Source organism: Zalophus californianus, chromosome 4, assembly GCF_009762305.2.
Source record: "Zalophus californianus isolate mZalCal1 chromosome 4, mZalCal1.pri.v2, whole genome shotgun sequence".
NCBI classification, from domain to species: domain Eukaryota; kingdom Metazoa; phylum Chordata; class Mammalia; order Carnivora; family Otariidae; genus Zalophus; species Zalophus californianus.
Window position 1 is genome coordinate 33,423,851 of NC_045598.1, and position 20,722 is coordinate 33,444,572.

The window sequence follows — 20,722 nt, forward strand, 5'->3', positions numbered from 1 at the left end:
GCTCACCTCCGTAGCCTTCCTGATTTTCCTTCCTGATGCCTCATCTCCCTGAATGGACGGAGGGAGCGTTCCCAGCTTGGAGAGTCCAGCTCTGCTGGTGAGGGACAAAGGGCCCTCGATTCCAAAGGTGGTAAGTCCTTCTCCCTCATTCTTTTTAGTCCCCCAGCTTTCTCAAGATCCTCAAGTTCGTTGGAGAAACCATCCCCTTTGTCGTCACTCACATTTTAGAGAACGAAATGGGGGAAGGAGCAATGAGCACAAAAGGATGAGTGACAAGGGGGCTGGATAGGTTTTGATGAAAGACTCTCATTGAAGTATTATTGTTATCATTATTAATTATTACAGGTATCATCTATTTAGCCCTTATTATTAGCCAGGTCCTGTGCTGTGTGCATTTAGACGGATCATTTGTAGATTTTCAGGGTCTTCTTAGCCTGCTTGATGTTGTCAAGGGAACTTCCATTGTGTGTTAAAAGTTTTGAAATTAAACTCTTTAAAACCTAAATGTAAATGAGTGCCTGGGGACAAGATGTTTCCAACATGTATAGTGGAAAAAAATTGTTACTGTATGAATAATTTTGCAAACCATTAAAGAGACAAATGCCCACATAAAAAAAATGGACAAAGTATTTAGACAGGTAATTGACAAAGTCCAAATAACAAATAAGTAATCAAAAAAATAACTTAAAATAAAACACCATTAATTCTTTTAAAAGAGATGCCATTTTGTTACTCGTTAAAATGACAAAGATTTTTTAAAAACATAAAACCCTGTGACAGCAAGGTTGTGAAAAATAAGCAATTTCCTAACTTTGATAAATTAATCTGACCTTTCTAGAAGGCAATTTGGCAGCGCACATTAAAAGTCTCTCTATTTTGGGGCGCCTGGGTGGCTCAGTTGGTTAAGCAGCTGCCTTCGGCTCAGGTCATAATCCCAGGGTCCTGGGATCGAGCCCCGCATCGGGCTCCCTGCTCAGCGGGGAGCCTGCTTCTCCCTCTCCCTCTGCCTGCCTCTCTGCCTACTTGTGCTCTCTATCTCTCTGCCAAATAAATAAAATCTTTAAAAAAAATAAAAATAAAAATAAAAGTCTCTCTATTTTAAAGATGGGAAACCCAAAGCCTAAGAGTTTAAGGGACTTGCTTAAAGTTACAGAGTCAATAGTTAGTTAGGGACTAAACCAAGATTAGGGCTAAGACTTCTAACTCTGGCCCTCAATGCATCACCAACTGTAGTAATGCTTATAATAGCAATGTGTCAGAAAACCTAAATATCCTACAGTATAGAATTATTTTAAAAATTCTCTGATATCCATGATGGAACACTTTAGTCATTAAAAGAATATTTGATGGTATGGGGAAATGTACATAATGTAGTGCTTAGGGAAAATGTCAGGTATCAACAGTACATACAGTGTGGTCCAATTTTTAAAAGAAGTTACACACATGCACTGAAAAAATATTTGAAGAAACATGTCTCCGGATGGAGGGATTACAAATGATTTAAACATTTTTAGCCATTTTTTGGGGGTAATTTCCAGATTTTCTACAATAAGTAGGAGAGAGAAAACAATGCATTTTATTTAGTAAAAACTTTCTTAAAAAATGATTTTATTTATTTATTTGAGAGACAGAGAGAGAGCACAAGCAGGGGGAGTGGCAGGCGGAGGCAGAGAGAAGCAGACTCCCCGCTGAGCAGGGAGTCCTGTGTGGGGTTCGATCCCAGGACCCCAGGATCATGACCTGAGCTGAAGCCAGATGCTTAACAGCATGAGCCACCCAGACTCCCCCCCAAAAACTTTTTTTAAATGGCTGAAATGTTCTTTTCAGATGAGATTATGAATGAAATTCACATCTTTAATAAAAAAGCTAAGATCTTACATCACACTAGTCACACTCTACCCAACAACAGACTACACATTTTTTAAAAAAAGACGCGTGAAACATTTACCAAAATAGACCATATGCTAACACATGAAACAAGTCAGTAAGTTTAAAAGGATTCAAATTGTACAGTGTATGTTTTTTGCCCATGATGGAATTAAATTCGAAATTAATAACAGAGGGGCACCTGGGTAGCTCAGCTGGTTGAGCGCCCAACTCTTGGTTTCAACTCAGGTCATGATCTCATGGGTTGTGGGATTGAGCCCCGGGTCTGGCTCTGTGCTCAGTGGGAAGTCTGCTTGAAGATTCTCTCCCCGACCCCCGCCCCTGCTCACCTTTCTTGTCATGTACGTGCTCTCTCTCTCTCAAATAAAAAATCCCTAAGAACAAGAAATTAATAACAGAAAGGCATCTTGAAAGTTCCCAAATATTTAGAAACGAGGTAACACACTCTGAATAACCCATAGGTCAAAGAAGAAATCAAAAGGGAAATTAGAAAGTATTTTGGTGAACATAATGAAAATAATAACCCCCACATATCAAAATTTGTGGGATGTCACTAAAGCAAAAGCTAGGGAGAAATTTATAGTACTACATGACTATATTAGAAAAGATCTCAAATCAATGACCTAAGCAACAAGAAAAAGATAAACCCAAAGGAAGCAGAAGAAAGGAAGTAATAACAATCCTGAGCAGAAACTGATATAGGAGAAACCAGAAAAACATTAGAGAAAATCAATGAAATCAACAGCTGGTTCTTTGAGAAGATCAATAAAAATGATAAAGCTCTAGCCAGACTATTCAAGAAAAAAGAGACACAAATTACCAATGTCAGGAATGAGAGAGGTGACATCACTACATTAATTAATTAATGAAGCAGATTTTTTTTTTAAGATTTTATTTATTTATTTGACAGAGAGAGAGAGAGACAGCAAGAGAGGGAACACAAGCAGGGGGAGTGAGAGAGGGAGAAGCAGGCTTCCCGCCGAGCAGGGAGCCCGATGCCGGGCTCAATCCCAGGACCCTGGGATCATGACCTGAGCTGAAGTCAGACGCTTAACGACTGAGCCACCCAGGTGTCCCAGATGAAGCAAATTCTTGAAAGACCCAAACTACCAAACTCTCTCAAGAAGGAGTGGATAATCTGAGTTACCCTATGTTTATTAAAGACATTGAATGTGTAGTTACAAACCTTCTCATAAAAAACACTCCAGGCTCAGATGGCTTCAGGAGTGATTTCCATCAAACATTTGAGGAAGAAATAATATCAGTGCTGCATAAACTCTTCTAGAAAATTGAAGAGCAGAGAATACTTCTCATCTTATTCTATGTCAACAGCATTACTCTTAATTACCAAAATCAGAAAAAGGTATTACAAGAGAAATACTGACCCTATCTTTCATGATCTAGAGGTGAAAATTCTTAGCATTTTAAAAAATTTTATCCAAAGATATAGAAAAAGGATACTACATCATGATTGACTGGGGTTCATCCCCAGAATACAAGGTTGTTTAATATTTAAAAAATCAACCAATGTATTTACTATGTTAAACAAACTAAAAATTAAAAGTTATCTGATCATCACAATAGATACAAAAATGTCATTTGACAAAATTTAACATCCATTCCTGATAAAAACTCTCAGTAAACTAGGAATGGAAGGGAATTTGCTTGATTTAATACAGGGCATCTATGAAAAGCTTGTATTACACCCAATGGTGAAGAAGGAATGTTTTCTGCTAGTATCAGGAACAAGGCAAGGAACCATGCAATAAGGCAAGGTAAGGAAATAAAGACCTCCAGATTACGGAGGAAGAAGTAAGACTTTCTTTATTCACAGATGATGTGATCACCTATGTAGAAAATCCTATGGAAGCTACAGAAAAACTCCTAGAACTAACAAGTGAATTTAGCAAGATCATGGATATAAAACCAATATACAAAAATCAACCATGTTTTTATATGCTAGTAAGGAAAAATCAGAAATTAAAATTAATAACAATACCATTTACAATAGCATCAAATATTAAATATTTAGGAATGAAGCTGACAAAAGATATGTAAGATTTATACACTGAGAACTATAAAATACTGCTGAGAGAAATGAAAGAAGATGAGAATAAGTGGGGAGATAAACCATATTCATTGGCCAAAACACTCCATGTTGTTAAGATATCAATGGTCCTTGAATTGTGTATGTATATTGAACTTTAGGAAGTGAAATCATATTTTATATTTATTACGAGGACTTTCTTCATAAAGGAATTCCATGATAATCACTCTGAAAAGTGAGGAAGTCATTTGCCCCTTTTGTATCTCATGCTGCAGGTGTATGCCTTCATTCATTCTTTCATCTATTTATCCACATTTTACATTCTACTTACTTCCAGAAAGGATCCTGTCAGTTTGCTTGCATAATACCGTGGTGTCTGCATGATTGCCTTTCTTATTCCAAGTGTAAAATGAGGAAAGTAATTTCTACTTTTCAGGGTTATTGTCAATACCAAAGATAATATATGTAGAGTACCTATAGGTATAGGAAATGGGAGCTACTGTTAATATAGAACAATATTAGCAATTCAAAAACATATTTATGATTTAGTGTTAATTCAATCCTACATTAATATAATGTTGATTATTATAATATCGATATATGTTAACTGAGAACTTGTTAATTTTCCATTCCAAGCTCTGAGAATAGGGCTGGCTGAGCAGCTATGGTTGCAGCTTCTGGCTGTGGACGCCGGGGGGTGGGGGTGGGGGGGTTGGGGGGTGGGGGGGGTGGGGGGGGGTGGGGGGTGGGCGGGGCACTTCCAGCTGGGCTTCTTTGCCTTCCTGGGCTGTCTGTGCCTTTGCTCAAAGTTTACTCTGTTTCTCCTCCTTCTCCTTGCTTCCTGGTCATCTTCCTCCTCTGTCTTTTAATATTCACTGTGTTTGTTTTGTGATCATCAAAGTGATAGGTATTCAAGGTAGGAAATTTGGAAAATATAGAGGAAATAAGGTCACCTTTAATCCTCACTGCCACCCCCCAGAAGTAGTCATTTTTTAGTGTCTACATTCTTGCCTTTTTTTCCTAAGCACCTTCTCCCTAAATGGTATCATACTATGCATGTTGTATTTAAAGTTATTGGTTTGGATTATAGTAAAAATTTCCCGGTGCTATTAAAGATTGTTCTATGGCATGATTATGAAATGCTGCATAGTATTTCACTGCAAGAATGTATCATAAAAATAGTTCACTATTTTCATTTTAAAGGACTTTTGGGTTTCTTTCAGTTTTTCCTTTTCAAAAATAACTTTGTGATGAGCATGCTCACCAGTTAAATCCTTATGCACATCCTTACTGATTCCTATAGGATTCTTTTCTGGAAGTGAAATTACTGGGTTAAAATTTTGCATATTTACACATCATTTGATACTTATGGCTAAATTATCTTTGTGACAGTTGTTTTGCAATGAACAAGAGAGTTGGCTTGCCCACATGTGTGATAATTCTGGGGATTTTTTTTTTAATATTAGATAATTTGAAAGGAAGACAAAACATATCTAACTGTGGTCTTAATTTGCATTTCTCTTTTTGACTAGAGTGTGAATGTCCTACTGATGTCATCCTCCCCGGGGTTAGTCTGCTCCTACAGCTGCTTTCTGTTCATCAGTAACTTGGTAATGTGCTTCAGGGAGACTCCCCTCCTCAAGCCACCTCAGCTGCCCCCTTACAGAGTGAACAGTATGCTGGAAGGACTTCATTTGCTTTTTTATTTTTAGAATCTGGTGCAAATGATTTCACATGTATTTTCTGTGAATCCTTACTATAGCCCTAGCTATGAGATAGGTACTATTATTAGCTTCCTTTCATGTGTAAATTGAGAGGAGACTTGGAAAAACTAACTAACTAACTAACTAACTAACTAACTAACTAACTAACCTGTCTAAGGTCACACAGCCAGGTAATGGCAAAGCCAGGGCTGGAACCCAAGCTGACTCTAGAGCCCATCCTCTTAATCACTTAATAATCTATCTGAATCTCAGAAGATGGGGCTGTGGGGGTCTCCTCTTACTTGACTTCAAGCAGCCTTGATTCAGCGTGGAGCTCTGTGTCACTCTGGGCACGTCTATTCAAGGGGTGTTACAAAAGCACCTTCTATTTGAGGGTTTTAGGGATTGGAGTAACTCCTGGGGATCCCAGGCCCTACTTATTTCCACTTTGGATGATAATTTTTTTTTTAAGATTTCAATTACTTATTTGAGAGAGAGACAGAGAGCATGAGTAGGGGAGGAGAGGGAGAAGCAGGCTCCCCAATGAGCAGGGAGCCTGATGCGGGGCTCAATCCCAGGACCCTGGGATCATGACCTGAGCCGAAGGCAGACGCTTAACCAACTCAGCCACCCAGATGCCCCACCTTGGATGATAATTGATAAGGCAGAGAGATTTTCTCCTTTACCGAACTTCTCTTGTTCAATTTTCCAGTAGCTGGTAACCTGTGGGAAAATGGGTGGGGTAGAGGAAAAAAAAAAGTCCTAACTGTAATCCTAATCACACTGTGTCCTGGTCTTGTGTTGCCAATTGCAACCCCAGGGGATTAGAGATGGATGTTACATGCATCATGATTGAAAAACAAAAGCAAAACAAAAACAACCCTAAAGCAGTGTGCTGTTTGCCATGAAAGAAACAGAAATGGAAATTTGTTCAAAGCTTAAGTCCATCTTCAGTTTCCCAACCTCCCTTTGACGGCCCCCCCCCCCTCCAAGTCCTGTTTTGCCCTATTCCAAGAGCTTCAGGGGCCTGGCCTGATGACTTCTACAAAAAAACCCTCCTCTTTGAAAAGGATTTGAAATCTTGGGGAGAATTCAAGAGACATTATGTCTTCCGGGAGTTTTTTGTTTGTTTTTTTAGAGAGCGAGAGCACGACTGGGGCTAGGGGGACAGACAGAGGGAGAGGAAGAGGGAGAGAGAGGATCTCAAGCAGGCTCCATGCCCAGTGAGGGGCTCGGCGAGGGGCTCGATCTCACAACCGTGAGATCATGACCTGAGCTGAAACCAAGAGTCTGATGCTTAACCGACTGTGCCATCCAGCTGCCCCACTTCCTCCAGTGTTTTTACATTTAAACTTCAACCCCAGTTGTGGCATGAAAGATTTGTTTCTTTTTTTTTTTTTTAAGATTTTATTTATTTGTCAGAGAGAGAGAGAGAGAGAGTACAAGCAGGGGGAGCGGCAGGCAGAGGGAGAAGCAGGCTCCCCACCGAGCAGGGAGCCCGATGCGGGACTTGGTTCCAGGACCCTGGGATCATGACCTGAGCTGAAGGCAGATGCTCAACCAACTGAGCCATCCAGGTGTCCCAAAAGATTTGTTTCCTACTAAAGGGATTTCTGGCAGTAGCAAGCAGGTGGGGAGAGAATTTTCTAGTAGGGAATCCTTTGGGGTGTGCTTGTGGTTCATGCGCTAGGTGATTTAGTAATACCGACTATAGCACATTTATTGAGCACTTGTTCTGCGAGGCATTTGTGGCAAGAGCTTTCCATGCATTGTCTCCTTGAACCTGGGAAAAAGGTTCCACCTTTATAGATTAAGCACTGGAGGCCCACAGATATTAAGCAATGTTCCCAGGGCCACGGAGCTAGTACGTGAGTGGAGCCGAGACTTGAATCCACTGTGGGTGGAAGATGGGCTAGCAACAGGCCCTTTCCAGGGCTGGCTTGGGACACTAAATGCTAAAAGAAGCCAGTATTCTGGTGTGCACCTGTTTAGTCCTGGGTGCAAGTTCTTGTTCTTCCAGACGGAAGCCCTAAGCCTTCCAAATCACACTCAGTGCCTCACCCTTCGTGTCACCATGGTCCTCACTCATGGCATTTGTAGACACCCCTGACACCAGCCTCCACGTTGAGAACTTCCCTCCTTCAATCCTCACAATAATCCTGCCAGGAGGCACAGTCATTATACTCATTTTGAAGACAGAGAAACAGAGTCTCAGTCACAAGGTTACCCAGAGAAGTTAAGTTGTAAGTTGACACGGAGGTAAGTAGCAGAGCTGGGATTCCAACCCTGGGCTGTGTGATTGGAGAGCGCTTGCTGAGCAGCCTGCATCTGCACCCCACCTCCTTACATTGTCCGCTGGCCCACATCAAGCTCACCAGCCCCTTCTGGTGTCTCCTTGCATCTGTCCTTGCATAGTTCGAAGGGAGATGGCAAGTTCCTCTGGCTCCTGGCTCTCTGGCTGCCTCGTGGCACTCGTGTTCCTCCGGCTGCCGGAGCCCTTGTCAGGTAGGAGTTGGTGAACCTCTTTCCCTGCCTGGGAAGTCGGCTGGAGGAGTCCCAAGAACAAGAGGGCCTTATTTTTTGCGCGCATTCTGTTCTCCACCCCACCCCCAGTCCTTTCCAATGCCCTCCCCAGGCCCTGCCCTTCGCCAAGACATCCCTTTCATCCGCCGCCCAGCTCCTGTTCTCCCGTCCCTCCCAGACGCCCTTGTCCCTTTTCTGTCCACACCGCACAGGGGACGCCGACGACTACCACCTGGCCCCGCTAGGGGGCACAGCCCAGCTGCTCTGCCCGCTCGCCCTGTGGCCGGTCACCGTGCCCGCCGTGGTGACGTGGCTGCGGTCCCCGAGCCCGGACCGCTCCCAGGTCGTGCACGTGTTCCGGGACGGGAGAGACCGGGAGGAAGGCGTGATGCCGGAATACAAGGGGCGGACGGCGCTGCTGAGGGACCCCCGAGAGGGGAGCGTGTCCCTGGAGATCCGCCACGTCCGGCTGGAGGACCGAGGACTGTACCAATGCGAGGTCCAGATCGGAAACCTGACTCGAAACGGCACCGTGACCCTGCAGGTGGCAGGTTAGTCATTTTCAAAGGGGGGACAGAGGTGCCCCCAAGACCTGAATCGTGGGATGCAGTTACCCTAGAGGCGGATTTGTGAAGGTGTGAGGATGAAGCTAGAGACTCTCTCACCAGGTTGGGAGGAGCACGGGGGTGGGGAGAGGGCAGGCACGCGAGTGCCATGAACAGACCCGCCACCTCGGGGAGGCTGCGGGAAGGGGGACAGGGCTCCCGCGGGGACCGTGCCCCCACTGCCAGGCATCTCTGCTCCCTGTCCCCCTCCAGTTCTAGGCTCGGACCCTTACATCCACGTGAAAGGCTACGACGCTGGATGGATTCAGCTGGTGTGCAGGTCGGCGGGATGGTTTCCACAGCCTTTGGCCGAGTGGAGAGACCCTCAAGGCAGGGTGCTTCGACCCCTGTCGGATGCCCATGTCCTGGAAGCTGGGCTTTTCCGGATAGCGGTGTCCAGCAGAATCAGGGACAGCACGCTGGGGAATGTGTCCTGCACCGTCCACAATTTGGCCCTTGGCCAAGAGAAGACCACAGCCATGCTCATAGCAGGTAAAAGCCAGGGCGGTAAACGGGCTTGAAGTCCTTGGCAAAAACTCCTACCTTAACGGAAACTTTATAAAGAATTTTTAAATTCTAAAAGTAACACGTTTGTGGTAGAAAACTTGAAAAAATGATGAACGTTTTAAAGAAACCAAAAATGGCCTATTATGTCATAAATTAGAACCGCTGCTAACCTTTGGGGGCATTTCTTTCAAGACATTCTAGTATGTCTGTATCTCTGAGTGTGCATGTGTTTGCATATCTGTATTCTGCTGGGTCTTTTTCCCTTCAGTTACAATGTCATGGGCATTTTCTGCCCATGCCCTTAAGTAGTCTTCTGCAACATGATTTTTAAGGGCTACCCAGTACTTCGTTGTGTGGTTATAGCATAATAAAATTAATCAAAGCCCTATTTCTGGACATCTGGATGGTTTCCCATTTTTCCTCCTATTATAACAAATGGTGCAGTGAACATCTTTGCACATATTTTGGGAAGTGATACTGATTATTTTCTTAGAATGCATTTCTGGAATTAGAATTAAGAGTTTCAAGGGGTGTGAATCTTTTAAAGACCCTTGAAACACAGAGCCATGGGGCAGAGCAGCGTGGTTTTGGAGCCAAGAAAAACAGACTGTGGCCGGGGGTCCCAGATAAGACGGGGTCATGACTTCTGTGAATCCCTTCTTTTTTCTCTGTCCCCCTCCCTTCCCTTACTACAGCCACTGCCCTCTCACCAAGTGCTAAGTGCTTTTCTTGTCTGACCTCTTTAAATCTCCCAACAACCCAACAGGACAGGGATTATATCCTCTCTATTTTATAGATGGTCACCCAGGCTTGGGGAGGCTCAGTCTCTTGCCCAGGGTCACACACCGTTGAGTGAAGTCTCGCATCCAGCTGAGACTCTTCCCACTGGTCACAGAGCTTCTTCCGCTCTTTTTTTTCTTCTTTCCTTTCTCCTTTCTTCTTGCCCAGGCTTTAGGTCTGCTGCTGTATGTAGCACCACAGAAATTGTTCTGCCCCTGCTGGTAGGGCTCAGGGCAAAGATGTCACTCACTGACTTGTTTCACAGCAGGGTGAGGACTTGATGGGGAGCCAGGTGGGTGCTCATGAGAAGACTAGAGATGATCCCTGAGGAAGCCTCTCTTATCCTCCAAAGTCCCCAGATAATGGCTCCATATAGGGCAGGACAAGGTTGTGGTTCAAAAGTGGAGTTTCACCCGTTGTCTTCAGGCAGGACCATCAAAACCACTCCTAAGAAATGAATATCTCACTTTAAAGTCATCCCTGGGTCATCCAGGGTTGGAGTTGCTGAGAGAAGCAAAGACCCTCACCAGTCTTGGCTGGAGGTCTCTCCCTAGACCCGATAGAGACAGTTGGGATGTGCTTGAGCCATCTGCCATCTGAAGCAGGGTCCTTGGCATGGGAGAAGCTGTCGAATGTCTCTTTGAGGGTGGCCATTGGTGGTTTCTGTTTTAGCCCCGTCTCCAGGGAGGATCTCCTCCTCAGCAGTGGCTCTTGCTGTGATCCTGCCTGTCCTGGGGATTCTCATCATGGTGGGCATTTACCTCATCTGGAAGCAAAGAAGATCAAAAGGTAACTAATTGGTAAGGGAGCCCCGGCTGGTCAGAAGTGGGACAGGCTTCTCTAGGAAATGGCCGGGAGGAAGTAGACGTGGACATGAATTATCCATAGGTTGGAGACCCTGCAAAATGGCTGAGAGAGAACTAGTAGAGCCATGCTTGGGGACTCCCAATGCAGAGAGGGTCAGAGAAACTGCAGAAAACCCCTGGGCAGAGCTGTGAATCCTTATCTTTTGATAAATTAAAAAATAACTGATCATGCCAGCCTTCTAGTTAATGAAGAAACACAATTCTATCCATGAGATAAAACCCCACGAATACAGTTGAATTTCACAGGAGCGCAGGGTTGCAAATGACCCTGAAAGTCACAGAATCCAATACTCCTTCCCCTATCTGATGGTTTGAAGACCCTCTAATCCTTTCAAATAGTCGCACGCCCACAGTGACAAGGAGCAAAGTCCTACTCGGGCAGCTTGGGTCATCTTTGGACAACCCTGCCTGTTAGAAAAAGCCCTTCCTTAAACTGAGCTGCCATATCTCTCTCTGTCTTCTAGAGAAGCTTCTCTATGAACAGGTGATGGAGGTAGGTAAGTGTCCTGAGCTGGGTGGGGATGTTACTGTGTTTTGTTCGTTTTCTGCTCCCAGGGCCCACTAATCTAAATTGTATACCTGAACATCCCACTATCTGCTTTCCTTGCTGGCAGGGTGGTGGGGCATCTATACCTGTCTTTTCCAATTTTCACAGACTCTTGTCAGAGCTTGCCTTCCAGTATGTTCGGTGATTTTTGTATGTGAACTCACTGCTTGATCCTATTCTGTGGGAGTCTTGTAGATCTAACATGGGGGGAGCTTTTATTCATTCAACAAACAATTAGTAATTGTCTACTAAGTGCCCCAGACTATACTAGATGCTGGGTCACAATGGCGAGTAAAAGCAGACACAGTCTGTGCCTTCTTGGAGCTTTCAGTCTAGTCAGGGAAGCATACCTACGTGAATTAATTACACAAATAAATGTGCACAAACGCCACGAGAGAAGTCCCAAGGGCCATAAAGGCCACAACCAGGAGGAACCAACTGACCAAACTTGAGGGACAGGAGCGGAGGCCCCACAAGAAGTGATGTTTGATCTGGAAGACAGGCAGGCTTGGAGGAAGAGGGAACAGAAAACCTTCCACAGCAGAAAGAACAATATGCAAAAGACACACAGTGCAGAAGTGAGGTGAAAGGTGACAGGAGATGAGGCTGTGGACTTAGCAGGGGTCAGGCCAGGGGAGGCCTTGTAGATCATGTGAAGGCTTTTGGTTTTTCTTCTCGGAGCAGTGGTAAAGCAGTGAACAGGGCAATCCTGACCAGAATTGTGCTTCAGGAAGCTCTCTCTGGCTGCGGTGTTGAGACGGGACCAGAGGGAAGAAGACAGGATGTGGGGGGCACCATTTCTGTCATCCAGATGAGAGATGGTGAGGGTCTGGGTCAGGGAGGTGGAGATAGGGAAGTTTAAGAGCGGGTTAACTCAGTAGGAGTTGGGGACTCTCAAAGTAATGGCACAGAATCTCATTTACTTTTCTTCCTCTAGAAAATCTTCTCTCAGACCACGCAAAAGAAAAAGGTAATTATATGTATAGAATAAAGAGTAGGGAACAAATAACAAAGAACATATTCTTTCTACTTCTACATGAATGCCGACAGTCTATCATACATACATTACACACACACACACACACACACACACACGCACACACACACACACACATCTTCCACTAATATTATTAGAATTTACTTTACCATATCAAGGGGCTATAGGGTGGCCATAGTGAGGGGATGCCCTTGGTCAATATTCATAGGTCTGGATTGTCCTGAGCTCCCTTCATCAGCCTTTCCACCAATCACTTAAAAATACTATTTAAAAAGGTATAACACTCACAGGAACCAAAAAAATTTGGTCATATGGGGTGTATGAGCATCTCAAAAATCCATACAACTTTTGCATTGAGAGAGGGAGTATGATATGATGGGAGGATCACAGACTCTACAGAAAGTGACTGGATCAGTGACACCCGTCTGCCACTTACTGGCCTTGGACAAGGCACTTTACTGCTCTGAGCTTTCGTTACCCCATCTGTAAAATGGGGACAGTAAGACCCTTCACCTGATTATTTTCAGGATTAAAATAGACAACTTAAAAATTTCTTATTACAAAGCCTGATACCCCTTTCCCTTCCCATTTTTCATCTTCATTAACTGAGTATTTGCCCCGGGACCACTGTGAGTAAAAGCTGGACACACCCAGGGTACCAAAAAATGGGAGCTCTGCCCTTGGAAGGTCTTGCTGGGAAGACAAGTCCCTGGCTCAAAAATGGCTCCATCTGCACTGGTTTCTGCATCTCCTCTCCTCCAAGGTGGTGAAAGTGTGGGCGTGCCCACCTCAGGGACGCTATGCCTGTTCTGTCCAAGGGCAGAGGCACAGTGTGGTGTAGTGGGGTCGTCCTCTGACTGGGAGCCAGACAGACATGGGCTGGAATCCAGCCTCCCTGGCCACTTATTAGCTGGATGACCTGGGCAAATCTCCATGTCCCTCTGAGCCTCAGCCCACCACTCTAGAAAATGAGGATACTAATTATAGGCACCTCACATTGTTGAGGGGATTCGGTGCCCACCTCATTATAAGAACAGGACACAACAAATGGAGGCTATTAATAACGGGAATCATAAAAATAAACCATAAGTTCCTTAAGGACCATATCATATTCGGTTTCACTGCCCGAGCGTGCAATGCCTAACACATGCCCAGCCCTTAGCACAGGGCATGGCTGTGGACTCAGATGTATAACTTTAATTCTCTGGCAGAGCCAGCGCTAGGAGAAAATGTGGGCTGATGGCCTTTCTGGAAAAGCCACAAGTACAGTACTCCCCAGAAGCCTACAGCTTATGTCCCCGAACCTGGGATCTCCAAATGTATCAGTCGGTCTACAAGACTTCAGGAGAGTCACTGTCGAGAATAATAGAACCATGTCCACGAGCTGATGCTAGGCCCTTAGCTAGTCTTACAGCATAGCTATTACTAACAGTAGGTTATTAAAGGGCAGCAAGACAAACATGCATGAGCACACAGTTAGAAACACACAGAAACACTCACAGGGACCACAGAAAAGGAGCCGGACAGAAAGGGAGGGCAGAGAAAGGAGAACCCAAAGTTCCAGGCAACTCGGGTCATCAGGAAAGTGGCACCAGCACCAGCAAGTTCTCCAGTCCAAACTTTGAGAGATGTGACTGGTTTTGGGGTCCGCAGGCTGGTCATCGCCCTTTCCACCAGGGGGGATGGAGTGATGAGCCTTCCTGTGTCCCGTCTATTCACTTGTGCCTTTTTCTGTTTTTTTAGGAAGGCTCCATAAAGCCCTCAGTAAGTTCCACTCCTCATCCGTGGCACAAACCTCCTTCTGCTGATGTCTTTGCTTTAGGATGAGTGTCTCGGTTTTACTTCTTGCAGCAGAAGAGGGCGGCAAGGGTACTTGAGGTCATGGGGGTTGGAGATGTACTGGCTCTCAAAGTCCTCTTCTCAAATATTCCCTGTTCCTCTTTCCCATAGAGCTGTTATCTGGGAAGGCCTGACCAGGAAGCCCTCACCTCCCATAGGTGAAGCCACCTGGGAGACCCTTTATATTCCCTAGGCGTGACATTCCCTTAGGAGGGATCCAAAGCATATGGATCCTCATTAAAGTGAATATGTGGAGCAGTGTTTCTCCACCACTTCACGTATGAGAACCTCTTGATAACCAAAAAATCTTCAGACACGGATGACATGTCTATTTTATTTTACATTGAGAAAATATACCTAAGGAAATCAAATGGAAATTGGGTGATTGTTTTAAATGAGCTTATACTTTATTCTTCTCCCACAACATCCTACAAATGTTTACATTGTCATGACCTATATGCAGAAGATGTGTCATTGACTCGGTCTGCTGGGACATTCTGGTGGACACAGGAATTGTTTGACCCTCTGCCGTGTCACCAGAGAGCCCTGGTCCATGGCTGGGAGCCACTGCTGTTGCAAGCCCCATCATGGGGAAGCTCAGTGTATTGCTACTGAGGATTCGATGTGGGAATGTGGTTGGGATGGGACTGCAGTGCTCTGGGCACGTAGAAGCCCTTGTTCTGATTGGTCCAACTGTTTTTATTCTTTAGAGAAACTCCGGAGTGAACTGAGTAAGTGTCCCATGCTCTTCTAACTCCCGTACCACCTGATCTCCTGTTGGGTCTGTATTTCCAGCAATAGCTCACCCCCTTCTTTCTTCTTGTATAGAGTTGAAAAGAGCTGCGGCGAACTCAGGTGAGGTACACTTTTCCCACACTTGGCCCCCATGCCCCAGGAGTTCTCCGTTTTTCTATCTGTAATTCAAGCAACCTCTTTATGTCTTTCAGGCTGGAGGAGGGCGAGGCTGCACTTCGGTAAGTTACACCAGTCAGGTCATCCACAAGTCAGAGCCCATAGCTCTGGTCCTGTGGAATGCAGACTGTCATTTAAAGCTTTTTAAAATCAAATCTCTTTATCTGCTTATCAAATTTAAAAAAACCTTTGTGATTTTTGGGGTCACATTTAGATTTAGAAAGTCTCCCCTCTTAAAGAACACTGATAAATATACATGTTGATCTTCTTTTTTTATTTATTTTTTTATTTTACTTTATTATTTTTTAAGATTTTATTTATTTATTTGAGAGAGAGAGAATGAGAGATAGAGAGCACGAGAGGGAAGAGGGTCAGAGGGAGAAGCAGACTCCCTGCTGAGCAGGGAGCCTGATGTGGGACTCGATCTCGGGACTCCAGGATCATGGCCTGAGCTGAAGGCAGTCACCCAACCAACTGAGCCACCCAGGCACCCAACATGTTGATCTTCTTATGGGTTCTCTATGATTTTTGAGATTTATCTTAAGTTTATTGGTTATTTGTGCATCATCTTTGTGACTTGTCTGCTCCTGTCCTGTCCTGGGTACTTTTTGATTTGTAAGGATTCTTTCTATATAAAGTATACTAGTTCTTTTCATATTTTTCACAACTTATTTTTCCAAGTTTTTTCATTTTCATTTTACTTTCCTTATGGTATTTTTTGAATGCATGAGTGTTTTGTTTTTATGTAGTCAAGTTTATTCGTCTTTTCCTGTGTAGTCTCTTCCATGCTTTCAAGTTTGGGAAGTCCTTCCTAACCCACAATTGGACCAATAGCCAGTGCTCCTATTTCTGTCTACACACTTGCCACATCCTTCTTCAAAAATCAGTTTTCTTGGAGGGGTGTTGACTGAGATTCTCAGAGAAGAGAATGGGTGAGGCCCATGCTCCCACAGTGCAGAATACAAAAAGCTTTCGTAGTTTTTATTCTAAACGATTTGCACATCTCTTTTCATTTTATTCCTAAGTAGTGGGCAGTTTTTTTGCTGTTATTTTAATGAGAACTGTTATTTTCATTGCTTTGCTTATCAGTTTTCTGGCTGCTCATCCCCCTTCTGTTCACATGGCTTCCTTCAGGCAGGCAGGTACAATAGAATTGATGAGTTGGCACTTGAGAGAACACCAGATCACCAACCAAGGTGCTCAGAAGCCCTTCTGACACTCACGGTCTGGCTCACTCCCACCACCTGACTGAGTACAGATTTCACGGGTTCACTCTCCAAGAAGAGCCTGTTTTCTGTACGTAGGGAAGGGGGGAGACTCACTGTGACCCTCGTAATCCACAATTTTAAAGAAGAATCCTTCTCTCTATATTACCATTTAGAACTGATAATTATAAGCAGTGATTTTAACTACCAAGCATCACACACTCACTGTGTGAACTAGGCACCATCTCCTATATTAGCTCATCAAATTTGTACAAATTTATACACATTTTTTTAAAGATTTTATTTATTTATTTGAGAGAGAGAGAGAATGAGAGAGAGAAAGCATGAGAGGGAAGAGGGTCAGAGGGAGAAGCAGACTCCCTGCTGAGCAGGAAACCCCATGCGGGACTTGATCCCGGGACTCCAGGATCATGACCTGAGCTGAAGGCAGTCACTTAACCAACTGAGCCACCCAGGCGCCCCAAAATTTATACACATTTGTACAAATGGGAACCCCTACTCCCATTTTACAGAGGAAGGAACTGAAGTTGGGAGATAAATAACAAGCCCAAGGTCACAAAACCAGCAAGTGGCAGAGCTGGGACTCACACATCCTAGCTGGCTACTGGGTCTAACATCAAAGCCTATGTTTATTATCATACATTAGATTCCCTGGGACCATTAAAGACAAAGGCAGTGTTTCCTAAGGATTAAGGCAGCTTCACAGAGAGATGAAATACATTTTCCTCTTTCAACTTAATACACTGCCAGCAGATCTAGGAGACTGGAAGACAGTTTCTCTTTGGCTCCTGAACATATAGGGGAGGGGGAACCATGAGATCAAATAGGCCAATGACAGTGGTCACAGACCTAGGGATTATCTTTCTCTCCAAAGCTACCCAAAAATCCCCTAAGACCTTGCCTTTCCCAGCCTCACCTGTCAGTGACTCTCTGCAGTGGCAGTGACCCTGGACCCAGACACAGCACATCCCAAACTCATCCTGTCTGAGGACCGGCGATGTGTGAAGCTTGGAGACAGAAGGCAGCCTGTACCTGATGGTCCCCAGAGATTTGACTTTGTCGTCAGCGTCCTGGGCGCTGAGTACTTCACGGTGGGCTGTCACTACTGGGAGGTAGACGTGGGAAACAAGACCAAATGGGCCCTGGGAGTGTGTAGTGAGTCCGTGAGCAGGAAGGGGAAGGTCACTGCCACGCCCGCCAATGGACACTGGCTTGTCCGCCAGAGTAGCGAGCAGGAGTATGAAGCTCTCACATCCCCGCAGACCACCCTGCGCCTCAAGGAGCCCCCACGGTGTGTGGGGATTTTCCTGGACTATGAAGCAGGCGTCATTTCCTTCTACAATGTGACCAGCAGATCCCACATCTTTACTTTCACCCACACTTTCTCTGGCCCCCTTCGCCCTTTCTTTGAGCCTTGCCTTCATGATGGAGGGAAAAATACAGCACCTCTAGTCATCTGCTCAGAACTCCAGAAATCAGAGCCACCAACTGGCCGCAAGTCAGAAGAAAAAGGCCATGCAAATGGAGACGTGGCCATGAACGTGGACCCTTCCTTACTCCCTCCTCAGGCACCGGAGCTTTTCCCACCTGGGGATATGATCCTGCCCTGGCCCACTGACCTTGCCCCAGCCCTACAGGGGCTCAAGGTTCCTTCTTTTTAGGGCTGTACCTCATTACCTGCTCCCCCGATGGTCCAGGACCCTGCCCTGGATTTCAGTCTGTTGGCCCAACACCTGATTCCGAAACATCCCATTGTCTTTCTCCAGTTCTAGACCTTGTGATTTTGATTCAAACCACCTTTCACTCAGGGCTCAGTTCTAAACTCTGTCATCCTTCTGGGGACTTAAAACTCCCATTCCTCTGGAAGAATTCCTGAAAACCAAATGAAGGTTTGGTGATGATTAGGTTTAGGTGATGATGGTGAATGTGTGTCATCAAGATACAGGGGTTCTCTACTCGAGGAACTATTTAGAGGAACTTCACCCTGCCTCATCCTGCCCTTGACCGTTTAGTCATGAAGTTATGGTGCCCAGTCCCTGACTTCTCTCTTGTCCCCTCCAGAATGGCTTTTTTCCTTCTCTCAGTGCAGACCAAAGCCAGCTTTTTAAAAGTAAACATGTTTTGGGTCACACGCTCTTCCTTCTTTCTTCTGGAATATGGGGTGGGGAAGCTGGAAGGGTAAAACACGCCATCCGTTTCTGTTTCCTTGATGCTTGTTTACAGTATAGTTTCCTGACATCCAGAGCTAGTATACACATTTTCAAAGCTAACTTACCTATTGATGCTAACCAGGTGCAGGGATTTTAAATGTGGTAGCCATAATCCTGAAAAGCCTCAAGAGCACAATCAGGGAGCTGGGAGGCACAGTTTCAAACACAGCAGCCCAGCTGTGCGTGGCCTTGGAAAGACAGCCACGGATGAGTCTGTCTGTTACCCTGGCCTTTTCAAATTTCCTCCTGGGATTTAGAGAAGTCCAGCTAGAAAAGTGGCAGTTTTAACCACCAATGTAGAGGCCTTTTTCCCCCCAAGACCATTATCCTAGAAGACGTGACTAGTTGTCTAGCAAACAGCCTCTTAGGTGAGAGTATTGATTTCAAATAGGAAGTTGGTAGCTCCTGTGTGAGGTTAAAATAATGAACCTCATTTTTTGTCATGGATCGCAGAAAGAAGCCTACTCACTTTCAAGTCATTCCACATATGTGATCTGGCCTCTTTGTGGAAATACTGGCTGATCTCAGTTTGCAGATGAGTACACAGTTCTACCCAAAAGAAACTGGATCTTTCTGTCAGAAGTGCTCTCTGTTAGTGCTTGTAATAGTTAGGATCCTCCAGGGCAATATATATTTGTTATATTTATATGTATAAAGAGATTTATTATAAGGAATTGGCTCGCATGATTATGGAGGCTGGCACGTCCCTAGATCCGCAGGGTTAGTCAGCAAGCTGGAGATGCAGGGGAACCAGTGGCGTAATTCCAGTTTGAAGGTTGACAAGTTTGAGACCCAGGAAGAATCAGTATTTCCATACGAGCCTGAAGGTAGGGAAAAAAGTCGATGTCCCAGGCTAAAGACCGGCAGGCAGGAAGAATTCTCTCATACTAGGGGGAGGGTTGCTTTTTGGTTCTATTCAGGCCTTCAACTGATTGGATGGGGCCCACCCACATTAGGGAGCGCAATCTGCTTTACTCATTCTACCAATTTAAATGTTAATCTCATCCAAAAACACCTTTCACAGAAACAGTCAGAATAATGTTTAAGCAAATGTCTGGGCACTCTGTAGCCTGGTCAAGTTGGTATCTAAATGTAATTATCACAATGCATGGGTGAAATTTTTGGTTTGCTTTTGTACAGTTCTTAAATAAAATTTGATATTTGTTGTTCGGCCTGATGTTATTTTCATCATGAATGAGAAGTTGTGGGGAAGGGCTTTACACTGGTAATAGGAAAACACCTTATGGGATTGGTTTTTGAACAGCCTTGAATCCACCCAGGCAAGCTTTAACCACAGTTAGAAATAAAGCCACAGTTTTATTTCTGATCTGCCTTCTCAGTATTTTATTTATATCAATTTATAAGCAATAGTGTATGTGGGGGATTTATATTTTACTCATTCATACTCAGTTTCAAACATACTTTCTGGATATCTTAATCTTAAAAACGGATTCCCATTGTTCACACTAGCTGCACGCAAGAGAATTTACCAGCAGGAAAGAGAACTGATATTTGCGGAAGCAGAAGCTTTACCTCATTTAATCCTTAAAACAATTCTGCTAGGGATTTTATGGGGGAGGAAAATGGTGCTCCAAATGGTTGGGCAGTAGAACTGGGATTATAAATCTAGTTTATCTAGCTCTGAAGACAATATTCTTTGCTCTTTGCGCTGAAATACCGTGCAGGTATGAGAATATTCTATTAGACTTTTTTTTTTATTATTATTAACTAAAACTTGGGGGAAAAAAACCTTCACCCTGGATATACCTTAGAAGTCTTATTGTGCCGGCTTGATGAATGGCGGTCAGCTTTATCCAGGTAGGACGCAGAAAAATCCCTGTGCAGAAGCGTTGGGGAACCCAGAGGCAGCGCCTCATACGGGGAACGTTTAGTTTCTCTGACAAACGGATTGGGTTAGTTGATCTTTAATCTCCCTTCTAGTTCTACAATCTTTTGACTTTTAATTATAAACCTCAAGTAAAGCGCGCGACTCAAGGCTTCACGGGATGTCTACAGGATCGTCAAGGGCCACCTACTCAAAGTAAAGAAGAAACTGAGTTCATGATCCCTTGG

General features: G+C 44.5%; 1 protein-coding gene across 1 annotated transcript; it reads left to right on the forward strand.

The window, feature by feature from the left end:
* Nucleotides 1-19,753, forward strand: LOC113937105 (erythroblast membrane associated protein (Scianna blood group)). The gene is made up of 11 exons (XM_027620798.1): nt 1-130; nt 8,053-8,150; nt 8,372-8,711; nt 10,725-10,841; nt 11,383-11,415; nt 12,403-12,435; nt 14,206-14,226; nt 15,012-15,032; nt 15,130-15,156; nt 15,249-15,275; nt 17,376-19,753. Exons 2-11 carry the CDS (start codon nt 8,064-8,066, stop codon nt 18,098-18,100), a joined length of 1,431 nt encoding a protein of 476 aa, XP_027476599.1. The 5' UTR covers nt 1-130; nt 8,053-8,063; the 3' UTR covers nt 18,101-19,753.
* Nucleotides 19,754-20,722: the final 969 nt, after the last annotated feature.

What these genes read in the sequence shown, in the direction of transcription:
- LOC113937105 (XM_027620798.1), top strand. Translation starts at nt 8,064, where the DNA reads ATGGCAAGTTCCTCTGGCTCCTGGCTCTCTGGCTGCCTCGTGGCACTC. An exon ending in GAAGCAAAGAAGATCAAAAG is followed by an intron (nt 10,842 to 11,382) that starts GTAACTAATTGG and finishes TCTGTCTTCTAG; the next exon opens with AGAAGCTTCTCTATGAACAG. An exon ending in AGACCACGCAAAAGAAAAAG is followed by an intron (nt 12,436 to 14,205) that starts GTAATTATATGT and finishes CTGTTTTTTTAG; the next exon opens with GAAGGCTCCATAAAGCCCTC.